General features: G+C 40.1%; 1 protein-coding gene across 7 annotated transcripts in view; it reads left to right on the plus strand.

Moving 5' to 3' along the window:
* Positions 1 to 10,990: 10,990 nt before the first annotated feature.
* LOC120869874 (muscular LMNA interacting protein) overlaps positions 10,991 to 12,743 on the plus strand; it is a 305,414-nt gene continuing 303,661 nt past the window's right edge. For all 7 annotated transcript variants that reach the window (XM_040249174.1, XM_040249175.1, XM_040249176.1 and 4 more), the window contains exon 1: positions 10,991 to 11,122. In XM_040249174.1, coding sequence (XP_040105108.1) covers positions 11,060 to 11,122 — 63 coding nt within the window. In that variant the 5' untranslated portion in view covers positions 10,991 to 11,059. The remainder of the gene's footprint in view (positions 11,123 to 12,743) is intronic.

Here is a 12,743-nt window from a genome sequence, read left to right on the forward strand (position 1 = left end):
TACAAAGACATAGGAAAACTTAAATCCAGAACTCCTTTCTGATGTGAGAAACACACACGGGATTCTAATATTCAGAAAGTAGAGACTTCCATCTTTGAATCCTTTTTCCTGAAGTCTTGTTAGTTTAATCTTACTGTTGTCTTCACTCCTGAGACAGTAATGGTGCGTGTGTGGTTGTGTATGTGTGTGTTGTGTGTGTCTGTGTGTGAGAGAAAGACAGAGATTTATTGACTACTATGAAGTGTAACTGCTATATACTTATAGTGTATATATTTGTGTATATACAAATGTTTGTATATATGTAAATACAGTATTTATATTCTCTGTATAAATAATATATCTTGTGGGTGCTGAGTATAGAACAGTTGAGAAAACGGAACTTGCTGGTCTTGGACCGCAGACTGACTTTATTCAGCTCGCGTGTTACAGATTCTGTACCAGGAGGCAAGAATTTTGTTTCATGTCAGAATCGTTGCTCTCTCTCCATGTTGATCGTTATTAGTGTTTGTTTTAAAAACCTCACATTTTATTTTTCAACAAGTTTTGACAGAAGAATTGGCATTTTAAAGATGCACACACTGAAAAGATAACACTTTTCAGAGTGCTCACAGCTCTAACTTAATTGAACTATTTTATAATGCTCCAAAAAAGTGTTCTACCATCAAAGGTGATTTTTATAAATAAAATATTTTGTTTTAGATAAAATATAAAGAAAATATTTTATATAGAAAATATTCTTTCCCTCCCATTGACTAAGCTGTCTTGCCCAGATTCATTTAAAAAATATGGCCCAGAACCAAAAATAAAGGGACAAATAGTATCAGAAGAAGTAAAAAAGTAATATTCTAGTAGAAAAGGTTTATGCTTCATTGAAGAGGGATAACTACAAAGGTACCAAGTTGTGAAGCTGTCATTATTGAAATTATCCTTTACTAATATTTGGGGGTTTGCTTTTGTGTCCTCTTGGCAGCTTCAAATTTTAAAAAACATATATTACATAGTAACAGATTCAATGTTAAGGACTTGCTCTGTGGACATGGTCTTTTCACAAGCTGTGGGCATATACCTCTGGCCCACAGAAGCCATGAGAAGGCTTAAACCTGGTGACCGTGAGAGGTCAAAGTCTGAGTATTTGCCTATTTGTCAGATGACAGACAAGAAGATGAGACAGAGAGATTTCGTAAAATAAGAATTCCCAACTGCTGCCTGAGTTCACAGTGGTCAAAACGGATAAATAAACTCAGGGGATTCTGGGAACCATTCTCTGCATTTAGTTCTTCACTGTCACCCCCCACAGCCACCCTCATCCCACCGGACCATCAAACAGAGTCTCCTAGAGACAGAGGCATATATTTTGAACCAACAAGTCCAAAGTTATCTGAGTTCGCAGTGGAGAGGGGTCCAGCTACATGTGTGTTTGGCGTCTGGGCACCACAGGAAACACATCCTTTGGGTTGGAGAGGGGGGTCGTTGGGACCGCTGTGGCACTGGAGGCCTGTGCTGAGTGTAGTGACCTGCATCACTACTGAGCAGGCGGGGTTCCATGGGCTTCTGACTTGACTGTGGAGCACACGTAAGACCCCAGTCTTGGAGATGCTGTGTAGAATGATAAGAAACCCATATAAACAGTGTTCCTTGTCTCAGAAGAGGATCCTACTTTAATAAAAAGACATTTATCCTTGGAGCATACAATGAGGAAGATCTTCGTTGTCTATACGATGCTTACAGACTGTCATTCTTTTAGAAAGAAGACAGCATTGGTTTTTCACGCCTTGAGGGTGTCCACCTACCTTGTGAGATTTCCACAGTAGAGCACTTACCAGTGCTTTTGTTGTGGAGGTGAAAGTTCTTTAAACAGCAAGCGTGGGGAAAATCAACACTATTAAAAAAGCAAAAAAAAAAACAAAACCAAAAACACCTGTATTAACTCATGGACCTGCTGCTGCTCAGTTGCTTCAGTCGTGTCCGACTCTCTGCGACCCATAGACGGCAGCCCACCTAGTAGATAAAAAAGCCATTTTATGTGTTTGTTAGTCCTCTGTATGTAAAATATGTAGCCAACAGGAATTTGCTGTATGTCTCAGGAAACTCAGACAGTGGCTCCGTATGAATCTAGAGGGGTTGGATGGGCAGGGAGATGGGAGAGAGGGTCAAAAGGGAGGGGATAATATGTATACCTATGGCTGATTTCATGCTGAGGTTTGACAGAAAACAATAAAATTCTGTAAAGTGATTATCCTTCAATAAAAAATGAATAAATAAAAAAAAGCCATTTTAATAGTGGCAAACTCACTTTCCCCCAGTTTTTGAATATGGGCACAAAATCTGAGCTGTATTTCCCCAAGCACACCAGGCATATGGTGATGAGGAACAGAGTGAGGTGACAGTGTCTCGAAGCAAAAATCATTTACTAAGGGTCATTTGCTTCATGTTTGAATGGAATTCTTGCTGGCTTAATGTAAGGTAGATTTTAATTTCCTGTTTGGAGTGACCTGTTGCTCATATTATATTCCTGGGGGGGAAAAATCATAAATTCCCATCTTAGGAATTGTAGATCTTCCTGTTTTTTTAAAAAAAATATTACCTTAATTGAACCATAATTTACATACCATAAAATTCATTCTTTTAAAGTGTGCATACAATTCAGTGCTTTTTAGCATATTCAGAATTTGTGTGTCATCATTATCTAACATCAGAATATTTTCATCACATTCAAAAGTCCCACCCCTACTCATTAGCAGTCACTCCACAGTCTGCCTTTCCCCTCAAACCTTGGCAACTATGTCCTGTTTCTGTGGATTTGCCTATTCTGGGTGTTTCATATAAATGAATCACAATATGTAGCTTTTGTGACCAGTTTCTCTCACTTACCATATTTTCAAGATTCATTCACATTGTTGCATGTATCAGGACTTCATTCTTTTTTATTGCTGAGAAATACACCTCTGTGATACATCCCCTTTATGTTTTCGCGTTTTGACTGTTATGAATAATGCTATCATGAACATTTGTTTACAAATTTTTGTATGAACATATGTGTTCACTTCTCTTGTGTATATACCTAGTATTAGAATTTCTGGCTAATATGGTAACTGTATATATAAGATTTTGAGGGATTCTTGCACTGTTTTCTAATGTGACTGTTCCAATTTGTAACACCAGCAGCATATGAGGTTCTGGTTACCCACATCCTCGGCAAGGCTTGTTACTGTTTGCTTTGATTCTAGCCATCCTAGTGGGTGCGAACTGCTATCTCCTTGTGGTTTTGATTTGTGCTCCCTAATCACAATTTCGTTGCACAGCTTTTCATGTGCTTGTTGGCCATTTGTTTGTCTTCTTAGGAGAAATGCCTATTCAAATCCTGCGTCCTTTTTAAAACAATACATTTATTTAGTTTGGGCTGTGCTGGGTCTTCGTTGCTGTGGGCTGCTTACTTTCCAGTTGTGGTGCACAGGCTTCTCATTGCGGTGGCTTCTCCTGTGAGCTCAGGCTCTAGGCTGAGTGGGCCCTGGTAGTTGTGGTGCTCAGGCTTAGTTGCCCTGCAGCCTGTAGGATCTTCCTGGAGCAGGGGTCGAATCGGCACCTCCTGCATTGCAAGGCAGATTCTTAAACACTGGACTACCACAGAAGCCCCTTTGTCAGTTTTTTAAATTGGGTCATCTTTTTCTTTGAGTTCTAAGAGTTCTTTATGTATTCTGAATTGTTGTTGTTCCGTTGCTCAGTCTAGTCATACTCTTTGTGACCCCCTGGACTGCAGCATGTCCGGCTTCCATCCTTCACTAATCTCCCGGAGTTTGCTCAGGTTCATGTCCATTGAGTCAGTGATGCCATCCAACCATCTCATCCTCTGTCGCTCTCTTCTCTTTCCCTCAGTCTTTCCCAAATAGCAAGGAGAGGTAAGGAAGCCTTCTTAAGTGAACAATGCAGAGAAATAGAGGAAAACAACAGAATAGGAAAGACTAGAGTTCTCTTCAAGAAAATTAGAGATACCATGGGAATATTTCATGCAAAGATGGACACAATAAAGGACAGAAACAATATTCTGGATATAAGTCCCTTATCAGATAAATGATTTGCAAATATTTTCTCCCATTCTCTCTGTTAATTTTAACAATGCCACATTGTTAGGATTTTGACATTATCTTTGAAGTAAACTTTTTTTTCTAGATAAACTTCATGAAACCCAGGCGATTAATGGCACACATCTTCACCAAGAACTTGCTCAATGGCAGACAGTGGGTTGAGTTCTTTTCACATGTTACCACATTTTAATGTTTTTCAGAACATTAAGAGGTTGATACCATCCCTTAACTTAAGGAAGAAGGAACTGAGACTCTGAGAATTAATTTGCTGAAAGTGACCCAGCTAGAAAGTGGCAGAATCTGCAAGTCAATTAAATTCTTCCTGCCTCCTGAGTCTATTTCTTCTTCACTTTAATTGTTAGTGGTTTCAGTAAGATAAGTGAACAATCAATATTGTATTCATCTGTAGTATAATTTGTACTGGATAAACATGCATTTTATTCCTATGTTTTCTATCAAAAGTTGTCTGAATATTAATACATTAAATGTCTTAAGTCGCGTCCATGCATGCATGCTTAGCTCCCTTCAGTCATGTCCAACTTTTTCATGACCTCATGGACTGTAACCTGCCAGGCTTCTCTATCCATGGGATTTCCCAGACAAAAATACTGGAATGGGTTGCCCTGCCCTCCTCCCGGGATCTTACCCACCCAGGGATTGATTCTGCATCTCCCGCAGCTCCTACATGGCAGGCAGATTCATTACCACTGAGCCGCCAGGGAAGCTCCCTAAGTCATATCCATTAGATACATTTCACTCCTGTTTCTTGCTCCTTCTCTTCTGCCTTTTTTCCTTCTTTGCTTTTCCCTGCCTTTCCTCTCTCCTGTGCTCTTTCCAAGTCCTTTGTTTAGTCCTTACTATCCAACCAGTCCATTCTGAAGGAGATCAGCCCTGGGATTTCTTTGGAAGGAATGATGCTAAAGCTGAAACTCCAGTCCTTTGGCCACCTCATGTGAAGAGTTGACTCACTGGAAAAGACTCTGATGCTGGGAGGGATTGGGGGCAGGAGGAGAAGGGGATGACTGAGGATGAGATGGCTGGATGGCATCACTGACACGACAGACGTGAGTCTGATTGAACTCTGGGAGTTGGTGATGGACAGGGAGGCCCGGCGTGCTGGGATTCATGGGGTCGCAAAGAGTCGGACACGACTGAGCGACTGAACTGAACTGAACTGATGCTTTAAGTGGGAGAAGGCGTGGCACCCGACTCTAGTATTATTGCCTGGAAAACCCCATGGATGGAGGAGCCTGGTAGGCTGCAGTCCATGGGGTCTTGAAGAGTCGGACACGACTGAGCAACTTCCCTTTCACTTTTCACTTTCATGCATTGGAGAAGGAAATGGCAACCCACTCCAGTGTTCTTGCCTGGAGAATCCCAGGGACAGGGGAGCCTGGTGGGCTGCCATCTATGGGGTCACACAGAGTCGGACACGACTGAAGTGACTTAGCAGCAGCAGCAGCAGATGCTTTAAGTGATTGAATGACTCACACACACACAAACGCTTTAAGTGCTTGGATAAAGTGATGAATAAAATACCCTCTGATGCTGATATAGTACAAGAAGTCCCCCACATATGGATGAGTTCTGTTCTTAGAGTGCATTCATGAGTCCAATTTGTTCGTAAGTCCATCAGAGTTAGCCTAGGTAACTAACTGCCACAATCAGCTACATAGTACTGAACTGTAATATGTTTATAATACTTTTCACACAGAAAATACATAGAAAACAAACACAAAAAATAGAGAAAACATTTTTAATCTTACAGTATAGCACTTTGAAAAGTACAGCAGTACAGGACAACTGCTGGCATACAGGGGCTGTCATCAAATGAACAGGCAGGAAGGGTTACTGACTGGAGGGGGTAGAGGAGGTGGGAGATGGTAGAGCTGAAGGGTCGTCAGCAGTAGGAGTTGGAGAGCAACCTGCAGCTTCATTCACACTTGGCACTGATGAAACACACATTTGCGTCTTTCAAAGTTTGCAACTTGAAGGTTCGTATGTAGGGGACTTACTGTAGTAGGAGAGATGAACTGAAAATAAATGTTAAATTTGGATAAACTTCAAATTAATTGCACCATCTCCCATGCTAGTAAGGTCATGCTTGCATGCTACGCTTCAGCTTTATGCGAACCAAGAACTCCCAGATGTCCAAGCTGGATTTAGAAAAGGAAGAGGGAGATCAAATTGCCAACATTTGCTGGATTATAGAGAAAGCAAGGGAATTTCAGAAAAAACATCTATCTCTGTTTCATCAACTATTCTAAAGCCTTTGTATGGATCATGACAAATTGTGGAAAGCTCTTAGAGAGACGGGAATACCAGGCCATTTTACCTGTCTCCTGAGAAACCTGTATGCAGGTCAAGAAGCAACAGTTAGAACCCTGTATGGGACAACTGATTGGTTCAGATTGAGAAAGGAGTAGGACAGGGCTGTCTGCTGTCACTCTGTTTGTTTAACCTGTACACTGAGCACACCATGAGAAATGCAAGCTGGAATCAAGATGGGTGGGAGAAACAGCAACAACCTCAGATATGTGGATGATACCACTCTAATGGCAGAGAGAGAAGAGGAACTAAAGAGCCTCTTGATGAAGGTGAAAGAGGAGAGTGAAAGAGCTGGCTTAAGGCTAAATATTAAAAAACTAAGATCGTGGCATCTGGCCCCATTAGTAGTGACAGATGTCCTCTTCTTGGGCTCCAGAATCACTGCGAATGGTGACTGCAGTCATGAAATCAGAAGATGATTGCTTCTTGGCAGAAGAACTGTGACAAACCTAGACAGTGTGTAGAAAGGCAGAGACATTTCTCTGCTGACAAATGTCCGTATAGTCAAGGTTGTGGTCTTTCCAGTGGTCTACGGTTGTGAGAGCTGGACCATAAAGAAGGCAGAGCACCAAAGAATTGATGCTTGTGAACTGTGGTGCTGGAGAAGACTCCTAAGAGTCCCTTGGGCAGCAAAGAGACCAAACCAGTTAATCTTAAGGGAAATCAACCCTGAATACTCATTGGAGGGACTGAAGATGAAGCTGAATCTCTAGTATTTTGGTCACCTGATACAAATAGCCAACTCATTGGAAAATTCCCTGATGCTGGGAAAGATAGAGGGCAGAAGGAGAAGAGGATGAGATGGTTGGATGGCATCACCAATAAATGGAAATGAACTTGGGCAAACTTTGGGAGATGTTGAGGGACAGTGAGGTCTGGTGTGCTGCAGTCCGTGGGGTCACAAAGAGTCAGACATGACTGGGCAACTGAACAACAATGACAACAAAAACTTCAAATATCATGTATAATGATAGACTGGCAGAAATGATAAGAACTATGAAGTGGAAGCAGAGAAGGCGGTGGCACCCTACTCCAGTGTTCTTGCCTGGAGAATCCCAGGGACGGGGGAGCCTGGTGGGCTGCCATTTATGGGGTCTCACAGAGTTGGACACGACTGAAGTGACTCAGCAGCAGCAGCAGCAGCAGCATGAAGTAGAAGATGGCAAATGAATGGACAGAGGATATGCTACATTAGATGGTCACTGGGGAAGCTCTGGATAAAGGGTGAAGGGAGCCATGTGACTCTGGAGGGGTATGTTTAAATATATTTGACATATGTTTAAGGACCAGGAGCTTTCCTTCGGTAAAATTATGCCCACATAAAAGCCAACCTTCATGCACTTGCTGGTCCAACAGAAGCGAAGAGCTGTCCTTCCTGTTTATCAACAACAGCAAACATGTTCCTTCCTCTGACCAGACAGCTATCTCTGCAGAGTTACATGGCTCCCTTCATCTTAACTTAGCTACCTCTGTAAAGATCCTATCTCTAAATATTGTCTTATTCGGAGAGACTTGGGGGTTAGGATTTCCACTGTGAATTTTGGGGGGAAGACAGTTTAGCTGGTAACAATGGAAAAAATAATAGTGCCTACCTAGAAGTGTTTAACAAACATTAAGAATAAGTAGGTAGAATAGTAATTACCTCCTACAAGTGGTTTAGAGAATTAATTGAGACAATATATGCAAACTCTTAAAGCCATTGCTGGCACATGGTGAGTGCTGTTGGGATGTGCTGTGTAAGAGTGCTGTTATCTTCTTTATATTCAGTTGCACCTACATTGTGAGCTTGTTGGAGGAAGGAAAGCAGAGATTATATCTTTGCATTTTTTATTATTTTTATCCATTATTTAAAAAATCTGCCTGCACCTAGTACTTTTCATCCATTATGTATACTCAGCACACGTTTGTTTAATTAAACTTTCCATTCTTCTCATTATCACTGGCATCTGCTCCTTCCCCAACCAGCTTTGCATCCCACCCTCCCTTTACTCCCAACTGGATCGTAGATTTCACCTTCAGGTATTGTACTAGCAATGACCAAGTTTTCTTTTGCAGTCATAGTAAGCTGGTTTTGTTTTTTTTTTTTCCTAGAAAGATTTTGGGAGGTCTCCTTTGTAACTGAAAGTGAGGTCCAGCTGCTCACCATGCAACAGCCAATAAAGAGGCAAGGTTGGGGAAAGAAAAGTTTGCTTTAGTTTGGATGCCAGCAAGTGGTGGGTGGGGTGGGAGGAGGAGGGTGGACTTCTATCCAAAATCCAATCCCACCTCTGACAATCAGTGGGCAAGAGCTTTTATAGATGGAGGAAGGGGACTCCATGCAGTAACAGTCCAGTCAGCTCTGACAGTCCTCTTGAAATTGGTCATCAGTGGTCTGATCAGTGCCATCTTGATTTTTTAAATAGTTAATCTTCAATTCCAGGGTCATTTTTTCCCTGTTTCTTTGAGGCCAGTTCTCAGAACTGTGACGCTGTGTCATGCCTACCGTCTGGTCACTTCTGCGGTTTCAGTATCTGTAAGACAGCTCACAGGATACGGCTCAGAATATTATCTATAGTTCTTGAGAAGAAACTAAAGGTCTTTGATGCTTAATGACTACTGTGATTGATCTTTTTGGGCTCTTTTCCCTTGTTTCTGCATTTTCTCACTTCTCTGATTAAACGTATTCTTTGGCTAAGGTTTCTCACAGACAAAAGGCAGGCAGAGGACTTGGAGGGGAAGACCATAAGGTCCTGCTCCGTTTCATCTTCACATGAAATGTCAACTCTTGCCTTGCTTTTGACACGTATGGATTTTGCATGCTAATCAGCCTCTAAGACTTATATTTCCAAACTTGTTAGAACAATAACTAGCATGTGTGATTCCCTTTCTGGATCTGAGGAGAGCCAAAGAGGGAAACCACTTTTGCTCATGAGTCTGATAGAAGTTTCTGAATTCTCATCCTGAAGCATTGGTGGCTAGGTTTATTTCTGCTAGATGTTTCACTTCTAGAATCCTCGGCCCTTCCATCCTGATGCAGACAGAATAAGCCTAGTGCACCCGGCCTGATGACAGAGAACCAGCTGTGATCACGCCAAAGGTCAGAGCCTCGCAACAAGTCTCCTGAAATGTTTTCTTTAAAAAGTGGAGGAAAAACTGATAGGAAATGTGAGTTACAATCACAAACAGGTGTGAAAATGATATTTGAAACAGCCTGAGGGAGTAGGCCACCGTAGATCAGTCTTAACTTACTCTGAAAGCCATTTTTATTGCCATCCACATATCTAATTCGCTGTAAAAAACAGGGAGTTAATTACGTGCTACACAGTTAATTTCTTTTCAGGCATATAACTATTTCTAAAGAATTCTGGCAACATTTGTTCGACTGGAAAAAGTGAGTTTCATGTTCTATGTCATAACTTTGTTCCCAGTAGAATATCCAGGATAACGAAAAAAAAAAAAAATCAGATTTGTGAAGGAAAATATCACTTTCCTTTTATGAAGTTTGTAGACATAATTTGCCTACTTTTCATGGAATAAAGTTGACAACACCTCTCAAATATATGTGTTGTGTGTCTGAATAGCTTTTATTAGTTAACTTTGCGCTTTCCTTGAAGTGACTTTTTAAAGTTTTGAACTACAAAATAAGGCATAAATGTCTAGATTGCCAGGATTCAAATCAGAGTTAGAAAGACTGGGGCTGGCTGATTCATATTTACTATAAGGCCATCACATTTGTCTTTTAATTTTATTTTGTAAAGATTTTTTTAGCGTTATTCTCATCATTTATTGATACAGAGATTAAAAAAAGATGATCTATTTGTAGAGCTTATATTAGTACAGAGGCTTGAATGCCAGGTTTAGACTGTATCTAAAGATTTTTTTTTTTTTTTGATGTGGATCATTTTTTTTCAAACTTTTTGTTTTATATTGGAGTGTAGCCAGTTCACAAAGTTGTTAGTTTCCATGAACAAAAAGTGACTCAGCCAAGCATGTACAATGTATCCACTCTCCCTAAACCCCTCTCCCATCCAGGGGGCTCCTAATATTGAGCAGAGTTCCATGTACTATTCAGTAGGTGATGTGAACGATTTTTAAAGTCTTTATTGAATTTATCACAATATTGCTTCTGGTTTTTTTGGCTGTGAGGCATGTGGGATCCTAGCTCCCCAGCCAGGGATGGAACCTGCCTGCCTCTCTCCCTGCACTGGAAGGCTAAGTCCCAACCCCTGGACTACCAGGGAAGTCCCAACACATTCGTCCTTTTAAAATTTGCTTATTAGGCCCATATTCTATAGTATGTTTTATTCGACTGCAATGGTTATTAATGAATTCTTTGACAGTGGCTTTTTGTCACAGACATCTTTCTTGGCTCAGGGAACCTAACATGTAGGGATAATCTGTTGAGGAGTTGCTTTCTTATCTAGTGACATTTATCTTTATCTAAGGCCAGCTGCCTGACGTCTCTTCAGGGCTCTGTTTATGGGGTTTGAACATCTATAAATGGAAACACTAGCTAACCAGAAATTATCGCCAGGGCTTTCTGATAGTGTCCTGGGCTCTCACAACTTGGAATGTCCTGCAATATCTAACATGTAAGCACGTCACATCATTTTCTAGACAGAATCGGAATCTTGCCTTTTCTCTTTCTCTCTCTCTCATTCTCTTTCAACATGGACTTTGAAAAGCCTGGGAAAGGAAGCTTATTAAATGAAAATTTAGAGGAGAAACTGACGGTAAGACTGATATTTCACAAACATGGATTTATGATGCAACTAACAGAGCAAAAATCAGTTGTTATAGTGTGAAAAAGTTATACCAGGCACCTATATGTCCCTATTTTTCTGGTCAATGACCTTGAAATCAATGAGTTCCAAGGGTTTTACTGAAAACAATGTGATAAAATTATTAATATGATGTCATTACTAGAATGTGGGTAAATTAGATTTAGTTAAATGATATGGTTTATCTTTGTTTTAACAACCAGAATCCATTTATTTTGAGACCTGATGGTGGTTACCTCAATGCTGGGGGATTATTTTCTTTACTCATATGAAGTTTAGCGAATATTCAAAACTCAATTTCAGAGATACCAGGAATGTGTGTCAAGGGAAATCTGAGTATTATAGACAATTTTAATTTTTTATGGAAAAAGTTAATGATAAAATGTAAGGATAAAATTTACTTTTGAAAAAGTTTAGTTTTTTGCAGTAAAATTCGTAAAAGTTGCTTTACCTTGATGCTAAGAAATTCAGTGTCAGTAAACACAGTGGTCACTTCTGTTTGCTCAAACACAGAATGTACTGTAACCTAGAGTAGAATGTTTTGTTCATGGTTCACCTGATAGGTTTAGGAGATTGATTATGTTTATAAAGTTACTGAGGCTTCAGAGTTAATGTTAGAACAGGGCATGGCTTATTTTAATAGCTGTGCAAGTAGCAAAAAACTAAAACTGTATTGAGTATAAGACTGTGACTTCTTGAACTCATGAGAATGTGTTGTTCTGGATGTCTGACATTGAGATATAAGTACTAACAATGATATTAAAACCTGAAAGGTGGAAGAAAAAACCATATTGAGTTGAAAACTCCTAACATATGTTAGAATTTCAAGGTCTTGAAGAAATATATTGGATAAAATAAATAAAACTTCTTTTTAAAGGATTTGGGCCATTTTGAATATTGACTGTGGACCTCTCTTCAGGTGATTATTTAAACATGTCATGGCCCCAGACTGCTTTGCTTTTGGACTGTTTTAAAAAGCCATGTATTACTGTAGAACTAACCAGCGGTTTTGAATCAGGAAGATCTGATGAGAATCCTCACTCCATCACTTCTAAATGTGGGATGATGGGATTTTGTTTAAGCCTTTTGCGTCTCAGTTAACTTGCTTGTTGATAGGGAGCAGTGATACTTAATCGGAAGGCTGTTACAAGCATTAACTATAATGTATGTGAAGTCCCTCAGCAGAACCTATTATTTTCAAACTGCTTTTGGCCTGACTTATTTAGCAAGTACATAGCCAGGCTTTGTTTACATAGAAAGAGAAAGCTGAAATGCACTTCAAAGTAAAAGGAACACTCAAATATATTAACTATAAAGGCTTAGAAGTTATAAAACTTTGATGGAACCAGATAGATGGTTAATAAATACACCAGTAAGAGTTGCTATGAACGAGTGTGAAGTTTGATCCAGAGCTCACTGGCAATCTTTTAGAGGAAGTTTTGCAAATAAATATAGTGGATATGGGACAAGTGAACAAAAGTGAAATGAACTCTTGGTGTATAAACGTTTCACTGTCCAGGAGGTCAAATGTGCCGGAATCTCTCTGGAACACAGCTCTGAATCTAGAAGTGAG

The sequence above is a fragment of the Oryx dammah genome, unplaced genomic scaffold, assembly GCF_014754425.2.
Source record: "Oryx dammah isolate SB20612 unplaced genomic scaffold, SCBI_Odam_1.1 HiC_scaffold_11, whole genome shotgun sequence".
Taxonomy (NCBI): domain Eukaryota; kingdom Metazoa; phylum Chordata; class Mammalia; order Artiodactyla; family Bovidae; genus Oryx; species Oryx dammah.